Here is a 20,936-nt window from a genome sequence, read left to right as displayed (position 1 = left end):
TTATTTTGTAACAGCTAATTCATTGAAATTAAAATCTTAAATACACTAAATTAGTAATGATTACATATATAATTATGGTTTTAATCAAAAGTTTTATCACTAAATTCTTTATATTTTTTAATTAGTGAGGAATGTTGAAAATTCCAGAAAACTGACATTAACTTTGATTTAAAAATAAAAAAAATATTGATTTTACACCAGAATGCTTAAAATCTTTATTACAGCTGAATCATAAATAAATATATTGTTTTTTGGATTATTATGCTGGTGCACCAATTCCCTTAAGGTGCATGCTGCAATGTGCATCATTTGTGTATTCCGAATTTTTCTTCAATTGAAAATTTTTTTTTTATCAAAACACAATGATGAAATTTCTATGTGTTAAATACCATTTACTTGATGGGAATTGTGGGAACATTTAATATTTTTTAATGTTGTCCTTTCTTAACAATTTTTAAATAAATAGTGATATTTGACAGCTCGTGAAACCTAAAGGAGACATTTAAAAGGTATCAAAATTTTTTGAAGTATTGCCCTTATTGTACCTTTAACACATTCGGGTCCATGCTCAAGCTTGGCTCGAGCATGGTATTTTAATCCAATGATCGGTACTTGAGCCTGACTTGAGCAGATGTTTTCATGAACTGATATGAGCTTGCTCGAGTGGAAAATGAGCTTGGATTGTCACGCACGTTTTCCACAGCCTTCATTGTTCTATTGGTCACTGCTAGATGCCATGTGCTGTACTGTTTTACGTGTGAAGCGGTTTTGTGCGTGCTGCATTGTGCCTTGTGAATTATCTGTTTTTTGTTGCTGTGGAAATGGAGAAAAGATAATGTGAGGGTGATAAATTTTTCGAAGAGGAAGGATTTCATGCATCTTCTGGTTCAGAAGCTGAAGACTGCAGTTCTGATTCTTTGCATGAACCATCATCTGACTATTCTGACACATCAGGTTTGTATGCAATTATACAAAACTTACTGAAGGTGCTTGAAACATGTTTTACCTATGTCTAAATACATTTAATTTTTGTACGTATCTTATCAGGGATGTTTTTATTTTATATTACAGATGAAGATTTTGCAAAAAGCAGGAAACAAAAAAGCAGTTTTGTCATAAAAATGGCCTTTCACAAACTCATTCATCCAAGACACCTAATACTGACAATGAAAGTGGTTTGTATTATTTTTTTCCTTGTGATTTGAAAATATATACATTTGCCCTTGGATCCTTTCATGTAAATGCATTTGTCACTTTGTTTATTTATTTATTATTTTTTAGATGAAGACGATATTCCGCTAATTTACATTGCGTAGCTTAGCAATGACACTAGACAAGACCACTCAGCGGTGCCTTGCTCAAGTAATAGTTCTGGTAAGTTACCCAGCTTTCATAAATGTTAATTTTTTATGTGCTGCTAATCGTTTCCTTTCCACCTAAACACAAAAGTAAAGTGCTTATGCAAATAAAGTAGCAGTAAATGTGATTTTCTTTCTAGATTCCAATACAGGGACACAATTACCAGCAAATGAAAAACCTGGAGCCAATTTCTGGGTATCGGTGGACAGACAACCACAGCTGTCTGTTTGAAAGGAAGCATCTGACATTCTTATTGACATTGATGAAACTTCTGATGAACTTAACTGTTTTTCTCCTTTTTTTTTTTGACACAGAAGTCATAAAAAATTATAAAGTCTGAAACTAATCAATATTCAGGTACCATGATTGACAAACTGAAATGGACAAAAAAATTGAAGCTAAATTCAATGTGGCAGCATTGGACTACTGTCAAGCTTCAAGAAATGTATTACTTCTTTGCAATTATAATTCACATGTGCTTAGTCAAGAAACCCAAGATAACAGATTATTTGTCTAATGACAACATAATGCACACTCCATTTCCTGGACGTCTCCTTAGTAGGGACAGATTCCGGTCTATATTATTCATGCTTAATATAAATGAAAATGCTACTTGCGTACCAAGAGAACAAGAAAATCATGATCCACTCCATAAAGTCAGGCTGTTTTTCAATCATTTGTCAGCCAATGTAAAGCTTGTTTTTATCTATCAGAAAACCTGACTATTGATGAAGGAATGTGTTCTTTTCGAGGACGTTTGTACTTCCGTGTTTATATAAAAAATAAACCTCATAAGTATGGTGTAAAGTTATATATTCTTCATGACATAAATACAGGATATGTTCTAAATTGTGAGGTATACACTTTTGGTGCTGGAAGTGTGGATAACTATTTAATGTCTTGTTAGGAGATTGTGTCATGATTATTTTGGTAAGGCACACACAATTATCATGGACAAATTTTATACGAGTCCATCATTATTCTGTAAGTTGTGGGATGAAAAGACCCTGGCTGTGGGTACAGTATAAAATAAAACCGCAAAGGCTTGCGACTGAACTAAAAAGTAAAGAACTTACGAGAGGTGAAAAATTTTTTTCGGAGGTGTGGTCCTTTGTAGGCTGTAAAGTGCAAGGACACACGTGATGTGTACGCCTCTCCACAAAACACAAAGCCTCATGCAGTGAAGTAAGAGGTAGAGGGGTCTAAAATCAAACCCGATATTGTACTAGACTACAATATAAACAAAACTGGCGTTGATCACGTTGATCAACTATTCAGTTTTTATCCCTTTCAAAGAAAGTCAATGAAATGGTGGAAGAAGTTTTTTTCCCACCTTTTTTTTGATGTAAATTGTAAACAAATTCATTTTGTTCAAGAAAACCAGGGTCGATGGCAACAAAACTTATTTTGGAAAACTTAATGAAGGCTCTTGGAAACCAGTTGGCTTCGTATGGCGCTACCGATACAGAGGTTCATTCGTCATCATCCTTATCTACAAATCGGTTGTCTGCTCGCCATTTTCTGAAGAAAATTCCACCAACTGAAAAAAAAAAAAACTCGACCAGATATTGTAAAGTATGTTCAGATGCAGGCAAAGCCAACAGTTGTAAAAGACTAAGGAAAGAAACTCGGTGCGAAGACTGTGGTTTTGCTATGTGCGTGCCAGATTGCTTCAAAAAATTTCATACGTTGTCAAAATTTTCATAAACATAACAGACTAAAAATTAATTCAGTATTCAAGTATTGTACTGAGGTGATTGTTTTTAAAAATATTATAAAAAGATAAACAATTGGGAGTTAAAAAAGTTTTATCACATCAGATATTATCAAGTATGTAAGAGAAATTTCTTTATTTTTCTAAAACATAGTTTATTATAAAAATGTATGTAAGTAAAATAAATAAAAATTTGTTTTAAATAATTTAAAAAAAAAGTGTAAACTTTGAAGTTTTTTGTCATGTAGTAAGTATTTTACGTATTAATCAAATAATATTTGTATTAAAAAAGTTGAAAAAACCATAAGAAAGCCTTGTATTCTGTGATTCTACGCAGTTTTAACCAAAAGACTCTTATCTGTTTAAGGGAAAAAACATTAAAGTTGTGTTTTAATTCCTTCATTAAAAAAATACCCTAAATTCTTCAATTTATTCAAATTAAAGCACAATTTTCTAGTTCAGTTTTAGGTTATTTCCTTAACACGTTTTTAATTTTTGGGTCATACATGATTTGTAAATAGTTTCATTTAGAATGAAAATTTTCTTAATTTCAAGTTGATGTTTTAAAAAACAATAATGTTATTTAACTTATCGCTTGCCTCTTAAAACACCAAAAATGATAAATTTTCATAAACAAAATGGCTGCTAGAATTCAAAGTGGTAATGATGAAATTACAATAGAGTGCCGCTAATCCGGACCTCGCTAGTCCGGACATGTTAATCCGGACGGATCTAAAAAAAATAAATGATGAAAAATAATGTTGTGACAAAGGAAAATAAGAAAATACATTAAGAGAGGGTACTCTTGCCCTCAGTTGCCGGGAGTCTTACCGCTAGTTTTCCGCTCATTGTCTGTTTTCCAAGAAGTGACTCACACTATACCTGCGAGTTGTTTTGTTTTGTTCCCTTCAGTTGATGGTTACTCGTGCTGGTGATAGGTCCTCATGACAGTTATTTTTATTCAGTGTGAGTGTTGTATTGTGTGCACTTATTAAGAGCAACGTAATGGCTACTAAACGTAAGAAAGTGACTGTAACAATGAAGCAGAAACACCAAGTCTTATTTCGTATTGATGCGGGTGAATCATTAACTAGAATCGTGCAAGATTTAGGAGTGGGAAAACAAACTGTTTCTGACTGGAAAAAAAATTGGAAAGAAATTGAAGATGTTTGTGCCAAAGGGTGATTAATGATAGTCTGGGTAACAAAAGCACTTTAAATAAAACCAAAACTTTAGACGATGCTTTGTACATTTGGTTTTGCCAACAACGTGAACAAGTCGTTCCGCTGTCGGGCGTAACATTACAAGCGTTTGTGCTCAAACTCAACGAAAAATTAAATGTAAATTAATTGTAAATTTAATGTATTGTATTATTTATAAGTTACATACATGTGTAGTTAGTTTCATAAGTACTTCATAATAAAACACAGTTGATTTTTAAGCATAAAGATTTTTTCTTTAGCCTATAAAACTTGTTTTTGATACATTTTAAAATTGATCACGGTTAATCAGGACTTTTGGTGATCCGGACAGGGTCCGGTCCGGACAAGTCCGGATTAGCGAGACTCTACTGTATTTAAATATTCATTTAGTACTCCCAGAAATATATATAAATAGAAATTGCATGAATAAAAAAATGTCAAAAAGTTATTTTATTATGGGTGATTTCATGTATTGGCTCTTCAATAGAAAGTTAAAATAAAAAATCAAGCGTAGCACTTCTTGTGCCTATGTTGCAGAATTGCGGAAAAGACATAACAAAGCAAACGTGGGTAGTGTGCAAACTGAGTTTGCAATAAGTAGGTGGAAAAGTGATGTGATGCTTAGGTCCGGAAGGACAGGAAATGCGAATGCAGTGCACCGATAAAAAGAGGAACAAGGCTATTAATGACTAGCGAGGGTGCCGTATTGAAGAAAACAACTGTTAGGCCGAAAGACTAGAAATAAGAAAAAGTGAAATTCCAAAAATTAAAAATTCTCAATAAAACATTAATAATAAAGTTAAACACCATGAAAAATTAAATTTTTTTAAAGTGCCATAAAAATACTTAAAGTGACAATATAAGCAGCTTTCTCTTCTGCCACCTTAATCAAACCTAACCTCTCTTTTTGAGCAGTGGTTATCCCTTTATTTAAATTTTCCACTCACACTTCATACATTTGTTAAACATGATTAAAGTGCTTGAATGCAATATTCAGTGGTGGTGATGGCTATGGTGAGAGTTAATGCCGATTAAATAAGTTTAAATAATTGGTATGAGACAGTATTTGCACACGTTTCTACCATAATTAGTGGAATAATTTGGATGAATAACTAACTTATTTTTTTAATTTTTAACTATCACCTTAAGTCCATTTCTTTTTGTTTCACTGTTAAATATTGAAATGTTGTTTTTAAAAAAGGAGAATTCTTGGCGATCAGTGGAGTGCTTGGTGTAAACAGGGTCCATTTGTGGTGTTAGAGCAGCCATGCTCTGTTCACAGGGTCCCACCTACTCTTTCCCTTTACACTAGGCATCTATGAATCAGTGATTTTAAGTTTGAATCATTCATGAATCTCAAAGTTTTAGTAATTAAAATTTCACATTAGTAAATAAAATTCAGCAATAAAAAAAGAGAATCAAAATGGTATTTAGAAGTATTATTTAATATTCAAATAGTATAACTCTGTATCCAAAAATGAAAATTTGTACATTAAATATAAAAAAAACAAATGAGGCATTGTTTCCAGCACAATTTTGTGACTTTAAATCACACAAAAACATGAAAACATATTACGATTGCAAAATTGTGATGTATTAAGTTCACAAAGCAAATGACACAGACATTTTTACAAATTACAGTTTGTGACCATTAAATTACGCTAAATGAGAAATTTTTGGCACAAAGTTTGTTCAGAAAATTTGAGTATTCATCAATAAAATAGGCTTTAATGGTACTTATTTGTTGATAGAAAGTATTGTGAAATTGTGTAAACAGTATATTAGGTTAAGTTACCTAAATTACCAAATTAAAATTATTTTACTGTATTTTTAATGTAGCTAAACAAGCCCACCCAATTATCCACACTATTTTAAAGTATTTTTAATTTAGTTTACCTAACCAACTATCGCCGCTATTTTTAAGTATTTATTTTGAATAAAGCCCAATTGACCATTTTCATGGTATAGTATTTTTTATATATTTACATATCCTAACCACTTGTTAAAATAGTAAACTACTTGAAGTATCACAGTGTCGTTTTATAGTTTGTTTGGAGAACATGTCAGGAAATAAAACATAATCATTTAAGTTTTATTATTTTTCCCCCACAAAAGATACTTTATTAGAATAATAGAAAAATTCAATATGCGTGTGATTATCTCTGTAACATTTTTAAAATAAAAAAAAAACTGAAATGCTTTCTGTTAAATCATCAAGACACATGGTGGGTACTAAATAAAGCAGTACACCAACTCCTTTAATATGGCAAGGGTAAAACCTACACAATGTATACATATCTAAATGTTATAACTACTAAAGTAAATATAAATAAAGGGATTGGGCTAGATGTACGTAAACCACATTGTAACATGTTTTCTTATACCATTAACAGTTATTTCTTGGCCTATAAAATTACTGAAAAGTAAAGTGTAAACAAATGAGAAGATAGGTTATGTCTGTATTATTTTCACATTTGATTGGAAGTTTTCTAGGAAACAAAGTTTTTATCCACTTGAAAAAGACCACATTTTTTGTCTCATGTTAAGTAATAAAAGAAAAGTTCCATAAAAACAGATATAAATATAAAATGTGTGATAGCTTCTCCTGTAAACAAAGCCATCCCGCTTTTACACTAAATAACCAAAGATATGAGAGGCGTTCATAAATAATATCGTTTGGCACTGCAGTAGAAATGATCAAGATAACAAAATACTTTGTTGGTGAAATTTCTTTCCTGTATTAAAAATTAATGGTGTACCGCGATACGTTTTCAGAAATGGCGTCCATCAACTTGTGGAAACAAGCGTATTTCTCACCAAACTTTGTGTTTCTATTAAAAAAAAAAAAAAAAAAAAAACCAGAATTTCATGCTTCACCAATTTTCGGGGTCCCTATATCTTGTTATCCTAACTTCAAAATGTATACGCACTAGTTTTGTTTTCTTTGGAGCTTTGAATCAATTTTTCAAAATGAATTTAAAAATATTTTATTCGTATTTATTAGTTTTGAAGTTTTGCAGATACCTACTTCACACCTTCCTTTCTCATCCCCGTCAACAACCTTCAAACATAAAGTATAGAGGCACAGCAGTATAATAGCAAAAAAATACCCACAAAAAAGGAGGGATTTATTTTTTGGTAAAATTATTAAGATATCAAAATAATTAAGTTTGTTTAAATATACATGGTTTATTGACTGTTAAATCGTTTAAAAATTTAATTGTGAATTGTGAAGTATGTGCATTGTTTTATGATTTTTGTGCAGGAAATCACTATGGTACTCCAAAGCCATCTAAGGAACCTCCTGTATCTCCCCCTCAGAGCTGCAGTGTGAGTTTTAATCCAGACATTTTAGGTGTGGCACTGGGTAGCATATTTCCTGGTGTCCATCCAAGCTCTGAGGGGAAGCGCAAACGAAACCGCTCAAATGTAGAAGCTATGGCTGCGAAAAATATGGAGCCAGAGCTGATTGGTGGAAACATCTTGGTGGGAGATGGTAATTTTAATTTTAATAGTTTTTTATGTGGATTTTCAACCTCTATGTGCTTTGCGTATTTCATTTTGCATACTGGAGCTGTTCATCCTTCAAGAATATAACTTATGTACAAATACTGTAATCTGTATTTTTTCCTTCCACTAAAATGACTAATGGAAATCAAGGAAATTTTAATTTTAAACTTACTTGCTTTTATGGCATATTTACACTGAACTTTTACATCACGCAACATCTGTCTGACACTTTCACATTATCAATATAAACATGCCTGAGAATAAATGTTGCATACAAGTGTGAGTGTCGTGATATATATAATATTGCACTACTTTCTTGTTTTAAGTTTAAACGTTGACCAACGTGAGACCTAGTGTCCGAAAGAATAAGTGATAAGTGTTGAGACATTTTTACTCTCAAATGTTAATACTTTTTTATACAGAGTGTCTGACATTTATTCCACAATATCTTGGATACTTATTGCATGCATGATGGTATCTAGTGTAAAAAACATAATCTAGGCAATACTGGTGGGTCAGTCAGTTATAGCTTCAGTTCAAGGGCATTAAACTTTTGAAATAGGTGTCAGACAATTCCTGAGTATTTGTGAGTGCAATGGCATAGAAAGAATAGTTAAGGAGTGATGTATAGAAACTGAAGTTATTATGAAGCGAGGTCAATGTTGTGGGATGTTCATACTACAGATTATAGGGACAGATGCAAAATTAAAAAAGATCTATCAGTGAGAAATATGCTGCAACACAAAAAATTTACAGTACAAAACACAATCTGCAAAATAAATTCAATAGTGATTACAAAAAAAAAATATTTGGGGCAAGGGACTGGAAGTAATTATGTTTCTAAATGGCAAAATTATGTGCTTGAAACCAATTCTGTAATGTTTATTTAGTAAACTTAAGTGTGCAAAAAATAAATATAATTGAATTTAATTATAACAATGTGTAAATACCAGCATGATTTTATACACAATTTAATGTTCCGTTTTAAAAATTCAGCCTTTTCGAACAGAATAATACACCCCTGAAGGATGTGAAGTAACATTATTATATCATTTTGGATTTAATGCTGTATTTAATCTTTTTTTCATGTATTTCATCAGTCCACCATTTTATCTTGTAGCTTAATTTTTGCAGTTGACACTTATTCCAGTGTCCAGTACAGTAGAGCACCCCTCAACCGTAATTCCCACAAACGGAACTCCCGATATCCGGAACTAATTTTCAAAAAAAAATTAAAACATTACAAAACATCTCCAAAACATTTCCGCACTGGAATGAGGCGTTTCTACTTGTGCCTGACTGTACATGCCTTCTAGGCGCGCACGTGCACGTCTGTCAGAGAGCTAATTATAGCCAGTCTTTCCCACGCATTGCGTCGATACGCAGCTGGTTTTCGCGTTGGACGAGAATCACTATAAAGGTGTTTATGTTATAAGTAGTTTCATTGTTTCACTATGTCAAGTAAACAGAAAATTCCGGGTTCTTGCGACACAGCTAAGCTGCAAAGAAAAATGTTGACCATTCAAGAGAAGATAGACATGTTAAAAAAATTAGATGCTGGAAGTTCTGTCAAGTCGATGTGCACACATTATGGTGTAGGAGTGTCCACACTTTATGACATAAAAAAGCAAAAGGATGAACTGTGCAAATTTTACGTTGATAGTGAATCCAAAGCGGGAATGGAGATTTGAAAAACACTTTGCCCAAGCAAAAGTTGTGAATTGAATGAAGCTTTAATGAAATGGTTCCGACAAAGGAGAAGCGAGGGACTAAGCATTTCTGGACCTATGCTCACTGAGCAGGCTAACATTTTTATGCTGAACTTAAACTTGACTATGAATGGGACTTTTAATTAGGGTGGTTACACAAGTTTAAGAAAAGGCACGGAATTTCTCTTTATGCACTGAGTGGTGAGAAACTTTCTGCCGATGCAGAAGCAGCAGAAAAGTATGTTCTGGAGTTCGCCCAGCTTGTCGGATGAAAAAATAATACCCGAGCAGGTGTATAATGCAGACGAGACGGCATTATATTGGAGGTGTATGCCGAGAAATACTTTGTGTACACCTAATGATACGCATATTGGGATGAAAGAAAGCAAAGAAAGAATAACAGTGTTGGTTGTTCTAACGCAGCTGGAACACACAAGATCAAACTCTTGGTCATCAATAAAAGTATACGGCCACGAAAGTTAAAAGACGTCAAGGTAATGCCTGTCGAATATACGTCAAGCAAGAAAGCCTGGGTCACAACAAAAATAACCACAAACTGGTTCAATAACATTTTTGTTCGACAGGCAAGGCAACACTGCAACAGCGTAAGCTTGGACCTGGATTGCAAGATATTTCTTGTGTTGGATAATTGTTCCGCCCACCCACCAGCTGAAACCCTGTCAAAAGATAACGTGCAAGTTATTTATCTGCCGCCGAACTGCACGTCACTCATTCAGCCCCAATACCAGGGAATCCTACGATCACTTAAAATGCCGCTATCGATCACAGTTTCTGCGATCATTCCTGACTGACCTAAATGGTGACAAAACTGTTGAGGAAATAAAGAAAGATTACAGTGTAAAAGATGCAGTGTGGGCACTTGCAAGGGCTTGGGATAGCATCCCTAAATCTACCCTGAACAATGCCTGGCACAAACTGTGGCCGACAATCATTTTCACTGAAGAAAATTAAAATGAGTCGGCAGACTTCCGTGGATTCAATATTTCTCAAGAAAAAAAATGGCGAATGACCTGATGAAGTATGCAAAGACCATAACCAGTCCTGAAATCGCAGAACTGCAAGAAAACAACATTGAGGATTGTTTCACTGTTGACTGTGATGTTCCCGTCATGCACCAGTATACAGATGAAGATATTGTGGAAATGGTCACAAACAAGAATAAAGAAGACGTGAAAGAAAGTGCAGATTCCGATGTAGACGAACCTTCAGAAAAAATCACTCAGGAAGAATGCATTTTTCACGTGACTCGTCTGATAGCGGGACTTGAGCAGCGAAGCTACATAGGTGAACAGCAGTTAATGAGCCTGTACCTCCTAAAAAACAACTGGAAGTAGAGAAGTCAAAGCAAACAAAGCAACCTCGCATTACATATATGTTTAAGATCTTGTGAGGTCCCGTCACCAAACAGCGTGATGATGAAACAGCCGACCTGAGAGTATGTACACCCACTCCCATTACACACGCAGACACAAGTGATAGCGAGTAACATTTACTTCCAACGTGTGATGCTTTCAGTTTGTAGACAAAAATTTAGTGCATAAATATGTATTATGAACATATTTATATGTTAATATATGGTTAAACAGTCTACATTTACCTGTATTTTTCTAACTTTATGTTTGTAAACGAGATGCATGAAGTGTTATTCTTCTGTATGTGCGTGGCAGTGACTATACACTCTCCCGGAAGTGTGAATCACTTACACGTCAACACTGAAGTAACACAACACCGCAGCTGTAGTCATAATACTCCCCTGACCCCTCTACTTCTTCCTCTTTCCTCACGCACGCACCCACCCACAGTGATAAGAAACACTTGACTGCCAGCTTGCTTGAATGAAGGTCATTCAACAGGCCTGGAGGCCGGCCCTACCGCAACTCCCCTTAACCGGAATTTTCCCATGACCGGAATAGACCTCCCCCCCCTCTCCTTACTTGATGATTCCGGCTGAGGGGTGCTCTACTGTATAAACAAATGAACAACATTCTACTAGAAGTAACTCTCAGACATTTATCAAAAATATAAATATCATCTGAATATGTATGAGGTCTAAATGTCCTATACTTCTCTCAGACACATGCCATTTGTGTCATGAACACGTTGTGTCCAGTGTAAATACACCTTCACTTTACTTTAACTTAGATTTGCAAGATTAAAGAAAATATTTTCAATCTTTTATTTTGTAAATTTTTTATTTTTTATTACTGCAGTAAATAATCCATTTCACCACTTAAAAAGATACTTATTTCCCCACAGAAGGGTTGCCCCTGCATGTGTTTAATCTATAATTTTAGGCATGAAATATAAAAAAATTTACAGTAAGGGTTACCCTCCAATATGGGTCACACCATATATTTTTCTTCAGTAAAATTCTCAGAATACAATTAGTCTTGGTGTAACTTGTCTCAGCTTATTGAAATGTAATACAGCACTGTGTTGTAGTGTGGTACTTATCGTGTTTACTCCGTTATTACTAGGGGTGGGTGAGGGCAGCAGTTGACCACTCCTCTCCACCTTCTTATGACCTCTTCTATTCCTGCACTACTACAAAACAAAGGAGATTTGGAGATGAAATGGTTAAGGAGGGGACACTGTCACACGTTACAACCACAGCACACTTTCTACACCTTGTTTTTTCCTTCCGTCTGTTGTATTTAATTTCCTACCCATCATCTGCAAGTTATTTTCTCTTGCCAGTTGTTTCAACAAAAACTAGCTCGCACATTACTATCAGTGAGAAATGTTTGCCTGGTTGGAGGAGTATAAAAGTCTTCAAAACGCAACTTTTTTTGAGGTATGCTTTTCACAGATCTAACACAAGAAAGTTTCCATCAGTCAAAGATAGATGCTGCAATAGTGCACAACTTGCAGAATGATGGCCGTAGTGTTTGTCATGAAATGTTGCTGTAAAATTGTGGGAAATAAATAGCATGTGGAAAAAATATTGTTGGGGCACAGTTGGGTCACAAAATTCTATCTTAACAGACACTTGAAAATTGCATACATTGCTATTCACGGACATTTACAATGGTTGAAGAGGGATGTTAACTATCAACATTACTCAAGATATAGTTGTGCATGCTAACAAAAAACAAACACACACATGCATGCACATATACACATGCACACACATGCATGCACACCCACACATATGTGCGTGCACACACACACACACACACACACACAACACACACACACACATGCAACACACACAGACAAGACACACACATATTTTTTTTATTTTTTTATTTTCCTACTGTCCTCTCTTCCAGTTGAATGATAGTGCAGCAGGCAGCCATGTTCTGCACCGCTGGCCAAGCAGGTGGGCAGGCGGGCGGGCAGCTGGCGTAGCATAATGACCCTGTGCTTTACACACAGTGCTGAGATATTTGTATGAAACAATTTATTCTTACTCTTGAAGTTATATTTATTAAAAAACAACATAGGCTAGTTAAGTACATACATGTTCAACCACACAGTGCATGAAGGTTTCACTACATGTTTTGAAACTCAAATTTGGCTTTAAATATGCAACCCATTCATGGCATTAATGGCAAGTAATGAGATTCAAGACTTTTTATAATAGACATTAACTCTGCAGGTTGAACTTAAGAAAAAACAGTGTGACCATATTTTAGTTCTGTGTGAAAATACAAAGATATAAAGTTGAGTGTAAACACTGTCCTTAAAACCATTCTAAACAAAAAATACTGTTATTTGGTAAACAAGCCTTTTTTTTTAATAAAAAAACTGGTTTTTGATAAAGGCACACAATTTTTCAATTGCTCAATATTCAATAGAGAACGTCTCATCTGGTGCACAGACATTTGAAACTAGATTCTGCAAATGGTTTTGATGTTTGATGTTTCTAGATAACACGAAACTCCCGAAAATCACTTAGCCAATCCATCAGAAACAATATTTTTACAGAAAAAACTTGAAACGAAGCTGTTACTTGTTAACATTAATCATTTATGGGGGGGAAAAAGCCATTTGTTCTCATATGTTTGGATTCTTGACACTTTATTTACAGCATATTTGATCATTCTCAGTCCAAATATCAACATAATCATCCTTCTCGGCTTTCATTGTCAAGCAATTTTTCTAGGCAGCAGGTTGCAGCTTCATTGTGGCTAATAAGTGCAACCTGGGACTCAGGCTTATCACATTCCAGGGGACTCGGGCTCTTTATATTCCAGAGAGTCTTTTTCAATGTTCAGTACTTGTTTCACTTTTTCTGAGTCATTTAGCTGTTGGAATCTGGGCTCACATGCATCAACAGCCTCTTATCTACATTATCTCTGTTAACATCTTCACATCCTTTAACTTCTTTAGTCAGATCTGACAGATCATAGTTATACAGTCTTCCTCTTCATGAAGGACTTTGAAGTCTGTTTCAGTGTCCTGGGTAAGTATCTTGTTCCACACATTGCAAGGTTTTTTTTTTTTAAATTTTACTTCAGTGGCCAGAAATATAGTATGTAGCATCAAACACTTTTAACTATTTCAAGAAATCAATAATAACGGACATTTCCTTGACTAGCTGTTTTATGATGTTAGCCCGGTAATTTATTTATTTATTTATTTATTTATTTGTAATTGTAACATGCCAACCAACAGGACAAAGCCTTTAATGGTTGGCACACAATTAGATACATATACACTCACAAAAATAAACATAAATGAAAAACACAAAACAATACAATATAATACATATAAAAACAAAACACACATAACGAAGACAATAAAACAAAAATCAAACGTTACAATTTAGACAATACAGAACTAAAACACATATGATCATTAGAAACTAAGGAAAATAATTAAAGTCTTTATCAAATTTATTAAAATTGGTTATTAGCCTAAAGATAATATCATTATTTCTGTTAACTGTACATAAAGTGGAAGTTAAACGACTGTTAAAAGGAGGTACTCTTAAACCGGTGTTGTCAAGTATATATTTACAGTTTAATTTGTTAGTATAACATTTTTTAATAAAAATAAAGTCAAGTAATTCTCTTCGACTTGAGAGAGATATCAAATTGGGTAGAGGAAGTTGTTTTTGAATAATAATATTTATTAATTTATTCTGTATATTTTCAATTTTCATATTATCGCACATATTGATGTTGTTCCAAATTACTGAGCAGTATTCTAGTTTTGACCTAATTAATGCTAAATAAAGTGAGAGGATAGAATCAGTTTTGGTGACATGTGACATATTTAATTAAAGCTAATGTTCTTCGGGAACTAGAATTAAAATGTTGAACATGTTGGTGAAAGAACAATTTAGAATCTAGAATGATACCTAAATCTATGAGAGAAGAGGATTTCTGAATTAAGGTGTTGCCCAATTTATAATCGTATTTGATAGGAAGGTATTTTCTGGTAAAGGATATTATTTTTGTTTTGCCTTTGTTGAGGGTCACAAGATTGGCTTTACACCAGTTATTAATTTCATTAATGTCAGTTTGTAATAATAAACAGTCATTAAAAGAGAAAATTTTTCTACTTATTTTTAGATCATCTGCGAATAGAGTGCCAGAAGAATGATTCAGAATTTGAGTAATGTCATCAATAAATATGTTAAAAAGTAAAGGAGACAAGGTACCACCTTGAGGAATTCCAGGTCTAGCTATAAAATTTGAAGAATTGGAGTTGTTTATAGATACAAAAAAAGTTCGATTTTTAAGGTAGCTAGAAAACCAATTAACATAATTTTCACTAAGACCGAAATTATGTAACTTGCCTAATAGTAATGAATGGTTTACAGTATCAAAAGCTTTAGCAAGATCAAAATAGCAGGCATCCACCTGACCCCTGCTAATGACTTCATTAAAAATAGGATTGAGGAAAGTAATTAGATTGGTGGCTGTGGTCATTCCTGATCTAAAGCCATGTTGATTACTAGATAAACGTTTTTTTAGTTGGAAATTAGTGATTTTAAAAACAATTTTTTCAAAAATTTTAGAGAGAACATTTAATAGTGATATTGGTCTATAGTTAACCACATTTAATTTGCTACCGTTTTTATGAATTGGAATGACCTTTGCAATTTTCCATTTATTTGGAAAAACTTGGGTTCTTAAACTAGTATTAAATAAATGTTTTAATAGGGGTACTAATATATTTGAACAGCCTTTCAGAATAAAATTAGGAATCCCGTCGGGTCCTGTAGACATTGAGGGTTTTAGAGCCCTTATGCCCCAAAACACAAGGCTGTCAGAAACAGAGGGAACAGATACTGTATCAAGGAATGAATTTAAGGAGGGAACTTGGTAATTGACATTAGAGGACATATAAACACTTGAAAAGTATTCAGCAAATACATTAGTCAACACCACTGGATCACTAGATACAAGATCATTAACTCTTAACGAATGCTGTTCATGATAACCGTTTTATATTAATTTGACATAGCGCCAAAACTTCTTAGGGTTGTTCTTGATATTATTGTTAGTGGTTCTGGTCCAATTTATTTTAATTTATTTTAATGTTGTTTAACTCCCTTGGTCCAGGGGCTGCGTTTCATTATTGGCACTTAACTTTTCACCTTGTATAGCAAGCACTTATGCCATACCATGGCTTGCATTTTGTCAGCCACGCTGAAGAATCACAGAATATTCATCTATGCCACTTGATACAGGAATGCCTTCCACTCTCTCGTCTCAAAACCAAATGTTCAAAGTAGTGTCGACATTTATGTTGCTAGATGGTTTCATGCTTTTGCATTTAGACGCCCTGCTACACTGTCTGATCTACTCGCAAACTTCAAAAAATGTTTCTGCACTCTTTGGATCCTAATTTAATATTCTTGAATAAATTTGCAGCATTTTATATATTTTTTTAAATTGTGTACTACTTCTAACTTCTCTGCTATTGTCTACACCTTGCATTTCCTTTTACAAGGCATTATTACATGCGAAAAACAAAGTTAATAACTTGTGTGAAGAAATGAAATAACACTATAGAAAATGTTAAAATTTTTGGAACGATGCTTTGAGACTCTAAGTTGATTTTAGAAATATTTTTTATGCTGATGTCAAGTATGATTTTACTTTTCCTGTATCACGTAAGGTTTTTATACAATTCATTTTTGAGTTTTTTTTTAAGGGGCAGTAAGATACCCCTGGCCTGAACAAGTGTTTTTGGATGCTTAATTGTGCATAACTGGTTTAAAACTTTGTTTATAATGATGACTGTGGCACATAATTGATATAATAATGTAAGTGAATTTCTAAAACTGAAACGATCAAAAAATATTATTTGCAAAAGAGAAAATCGCCGAAAACTTAAAATTAAGTTGGTTTTCACCAATTTTCTGTCTTGTAATGTAATATTTTTGAATGGTTTCATTTTTAATAATTCATTTACACTATTATCTAAATTATTTGTTACAATCTTAATTATAAATGAAGTATTAAAGAAATTATGTGCTTTTTAGCATCCCAAATGCTTGTTCAGACCAGGGGTAAATAAAACCTCTTTAGTAATTGCAATTTCGGACAGTGAACAATTTATTTGAGTTTCATTTAAAAGTTGTGTATTTTATGTATGAAATTGCAATGCACTTGTATTGCAGTGGACAATAGCATGATATATTATACTCACTTTAAAATTCTATGACTGTTACAAAAGCACAGTGGTATCTGACAATTTAATTCATCATCTTCGCTGATTTCACTTCAAAATCTGTCTGACGTGGGTTGAATTTTCTCTTCCTCGATTTTCTTCCTTTGACAGTGCCATCTCTTTCAAGCATGAAGCAATCGTCCACCATCATCTTTACATCCCACCTTCCCTGGTTGTGGTATCTCTTTTCCATGTCCTTTATGTCCTGGTGAAAACATTCTCCTTGTTCTTCACTAACATCACTGAGATTCGCAGGGAAAAAATCAATATGTGAATGTAAGAAGTGATGTTTCACACTCATGTTACATCCTAATTTCATGAAATCCTCCAACTTTTTTTTAATCATTCTTTTGTTCTCTGAATGTTTTTTCTTACCTAAAAAGTTGGCCACAACTTCTTTAAAACAATCCCGGGACTTTTTTCCTACAGTATTCATTGTATTTTCGAACATACTGTCTTTCATTAATTTTCTGATCTGTGGTTCCACAAAGACCCCTTCTTTCAGTTTCGCATAAGATATTTTTGGAAATTTTGTTACCAATACTGGAAGCAGTCGCCTTATTTTGGAAGTGCTTTAGTGAACTGCTTCATTAATTCTGAGTTTAATGTGAAGACGAGATAATAGTACCGTGCTTTGTTAAACTAGTGGTGCATTTATTATGTTCTGTGAACCGGGTTGTAAGGTTTTCTTTTGGGCCAGTCTGTCTGCTTCCAGTGTTTGTCTTTGGCTCTGCTGTCCCATGAACAAATAAAACATGGCATTTTTGTGTAGCCAGATTGTAGACCAAGACGCATACCAACAATTTTTAAATCACTACAAATTGTCCAAGAATGTTTTTCATAATCCATGCATTTCAGCAGAACTTTGAAATTTTCATATGTTTCCTTGAGATGCACTGAATGCGCAATGGGTAATGAACCAAAGAAATTTCCATTATGTAAATTGGACGAGTCTATAAATAACCTCTACTCACTTGGATTGTAAGTGACGTTAAAGAAATTCAATAAACCCTCAATATCACAACAAAAACCAGAGAGTCTTCTTCTTTAAAGAATTTTATTAATTCCTTCTCTTGAGTCCTATACCAAGAGAACGAAACTTCAGGTAGTAGGAGATTTTTTGCTTTCAATCTTGATCCAAGCAATTTGTCCATCCATCCATCCAAGCATCCTTTGTCAGATTTAAGTCACGAGTTAAATCATTAAGTTCATTTTGAGTGAATAATTTTGGCGCAGAATTTTATTCGGACTTGTAATCATCAGCATTATCACATTCATTTTTTGAACTGCTCTCCTGTAGCACATTTTCGAGAATGGGAGGTGGAACTGGGATAGGAAGAGATTTACAATGTATAACTGGTCGTATGGCTGAAGGAAGGTTTGGATGTTTTTGTGTTAGGACGTTGAACGTTAACCATAAAAAAATAACGGTCGTTAATAAGATTTTGTGGCTCCCTCCAAACCATAGGAAATGCAAAGGGCATTGGTTTTTTTTGCACCATTTTTTCGCAGTCTCAATCCCTCGACACATGTACGACATACTTTGTGCGGTGTCCAATTTTTGTCTTGATCACCAAGTTTTATGCCGAAGTAAGCATAATTGATATTTCTCACAAAACTACTGATGTCTTGTCTTAGCAGTTTCATAACTACAGTATATCCTCTTTTTTACATATTTCAAGGGACCCGAAAAAATATATGTAAAAAGTGGGAAATGCTAAATTTTTTAAAATTAATATTTAACCATTATAAATACCATTATAAGCAGATAGTATGCACTAAACAAAGTCAAATGTTACATATTCTCAAGTTTTACACAATAATAAGCACTTCATTATCTCAGACAGTAAAACAAAGACAACCTTAACAGCACTTTAAACAAAATTGTTAATAAAAATTGTTACTATACAATAATTACCTTCAATATCACACTTTGTCAAATACAATCAATTTTACTTAAAGCTTCTTGAAGAAGTCTGAAATGTGCGATTGTTTTGAACGGAGTCTGCACAAGTGCTCAATGTCCACCTCAAGTTTGTGCAGGGTCGGAATAAGGTCTTCAGCATTATTGAAACTAGACACAAATTTTTTTAAGGTACACACCGCCTGAGTTGCTTCTGCCTGCGTTGGAATAGGTTCTTCACCATCTTCGTCTTCTTCGCTGTCTTGACAGTCAACAGAAGCATTTTCTGTCAGATGGTTGTCGACGATGTCATTTAAGTCTTCAATTTCTGTTGTTACAACATCACTGTCTACTTCTACAAAGTCACTAAATGACACACCAGCTTGCAGTTTTGCCACTTCTTCATCAAGTTGATCATTCCTGGATAACTCTTCAACAGCAGTCACTCCAGAAGAAAAGAATCCAGCTTTCTTGAAACAGTTAGCAATAGTTTCTGGCTGTACTTTGTTCCACGAATAAGCAATGTTATGAAGTGCATCAAGAACATTGAACTTCAAGGTGGTGGGGTCTTTTCCAGATTCCAGCATGCACAGAGCTTTCTGCACCAACCTTTTCCTGTAGTTTACCTTGAACACATGAATTATGCCCAAGTCTAAAGGCTGCAGGTGGCTGGTGCAGTTAGCAGGAAAAAATACCAACTTTACATTCCCCAGCTCTATGTAATGTGGATGTGCTGGACACTGGTCAATAAAAAGGACAATTTTACGGTTTTGGCTTCCCATTTTCGCATCCAGTGCATGTAGCTGAGACTCAAAAATGCTACTAGTCATCCAAGCCTTCAAGTTTGATGAATACTTTGTGGGCAGTGTTTTTATGTTCCTAAAACATCTGGGATTCTTACTTTTACCAATTACAAATGGTGGCAGCTTTTCAGTGCCATCAGCATTTGTCGCAAGAAGAACGGTAAGTCGTAATTTACTGTTTTTTCCTCCATGGCAACGTTCTCCTTTAAAACTGAGTGTTTTGCTTGGCATCACACCATAGAACAGTCCAGTTTCGTCTGCATTAAATACATCCTTTGGTGCGTAGTCCAAGAGATGATGACGTAACTGCTCAGTTTTCCAGGTTTCAACAGTTTGAGTGTTCACACTTTTACTTTCACCACAGATTGTACTGAACACAACATTATTTCTTTCTTTGAATCTGCAAATCCAGCCGTTAGATGCAGTGAAATCTTTGATTCCTAACCTATCAGCTATTTGCTGTGCTTTCTCACGAAGTAAAACACCACTGACGGGAATATTTGCAGATCGTGCTTCAGTAAACCACTTTTTCAAAATCTCTTCCAGCTTCTCGTAAGTTGATGTCCGTACATACTTTCGCTTATTCGCGGTCGCTGCCCCACATTTAACAGAATTTTCTTCCACTGTCTTGCGGTTTCTCAAAATCGTGTTCAGTGTTGAACACGAAATCTTAAGTTCGTTAGCAAGAGAAACTTGGGTACCCACGTGCGCATCATAGCGTCTCAAAATGTCCAGTTTTTCTTTTATTGTGAGAGTTTTTCTTACACTTTTTTCGGACATCATGAATACTCCCGCACTAGCAAATTATTTATATTAGATTTAGGGCAAAAATTTAAATAAAACTAACCTATCACTTGTTATGAATTGGAAAAAAACTTAGCAGTATCGTTATCGTTGCCATGTTCGGAATTCACTACTGCCAACTGCTTCCAGAAAGGTGTTTTTTTTTTTTTTTTTGGGAATTTGTTAACACAAAATAATTTATTAAAATATAAAATACCATTTATATTTTTATAAATGATTTACGAATTTTATTTATACTGCTAACACAAACTGCCATTTTATAATTTTAAATCACTAATA

General features: G+C 34.1%; 1 protein-coding gene across 10 annotated transcripts in view; it reads left to right on the top strand.

Annotated features, from left to right (window-relative positions):
* The window catches only part of LOC134529396 (membrane-associated guanylate kinase, WW and PDZ domain-containing protein 1), a 356,729-nt gene that overhangs the window by 77,627 nt on the left and 258,166 nt on the right, over positions 1 to 20,936 (top strand). For 8 of the 10 annotated variants that reach the window (XM_063363421.1, XM_063363420.1, XM_063363422.1 and 5 more), the window contains exon 3: positions 7,541 to 7,771. The exons of the other annotated variants lie outside the window; for them this stretch is intronic. In XM_063363421.1, coding sequence (XP_063219491.1) covers positions 7,541 to 7,771 — 231 coding nt within the window. The remainder of the gene's footprint in view (positions 1 to 7,540; positions 7,772 to 20,936) is intronic. 10 annotated transcript variants of the gene reach the window in all.

The sequence above is a fragment of the Bacillus rossius genome, chromosome 2 (genome assembly GCF_032445375.1).
Source record: "Bacillus rossius redtenbacheri isolate Brsri chromosome 2, Brsri_v3, whole genome shotgun sequence".
NCBI lineage: Eukaryota > Metazoa > Arthropoda > Insecta > Phasmatodea > Bacillidae > Bacillus > Bacillus rossius.
Note: the sequence above shows the minus strand (reverse complement) of the source record. Positions and strands in the feature narration are given on the sequence as shown.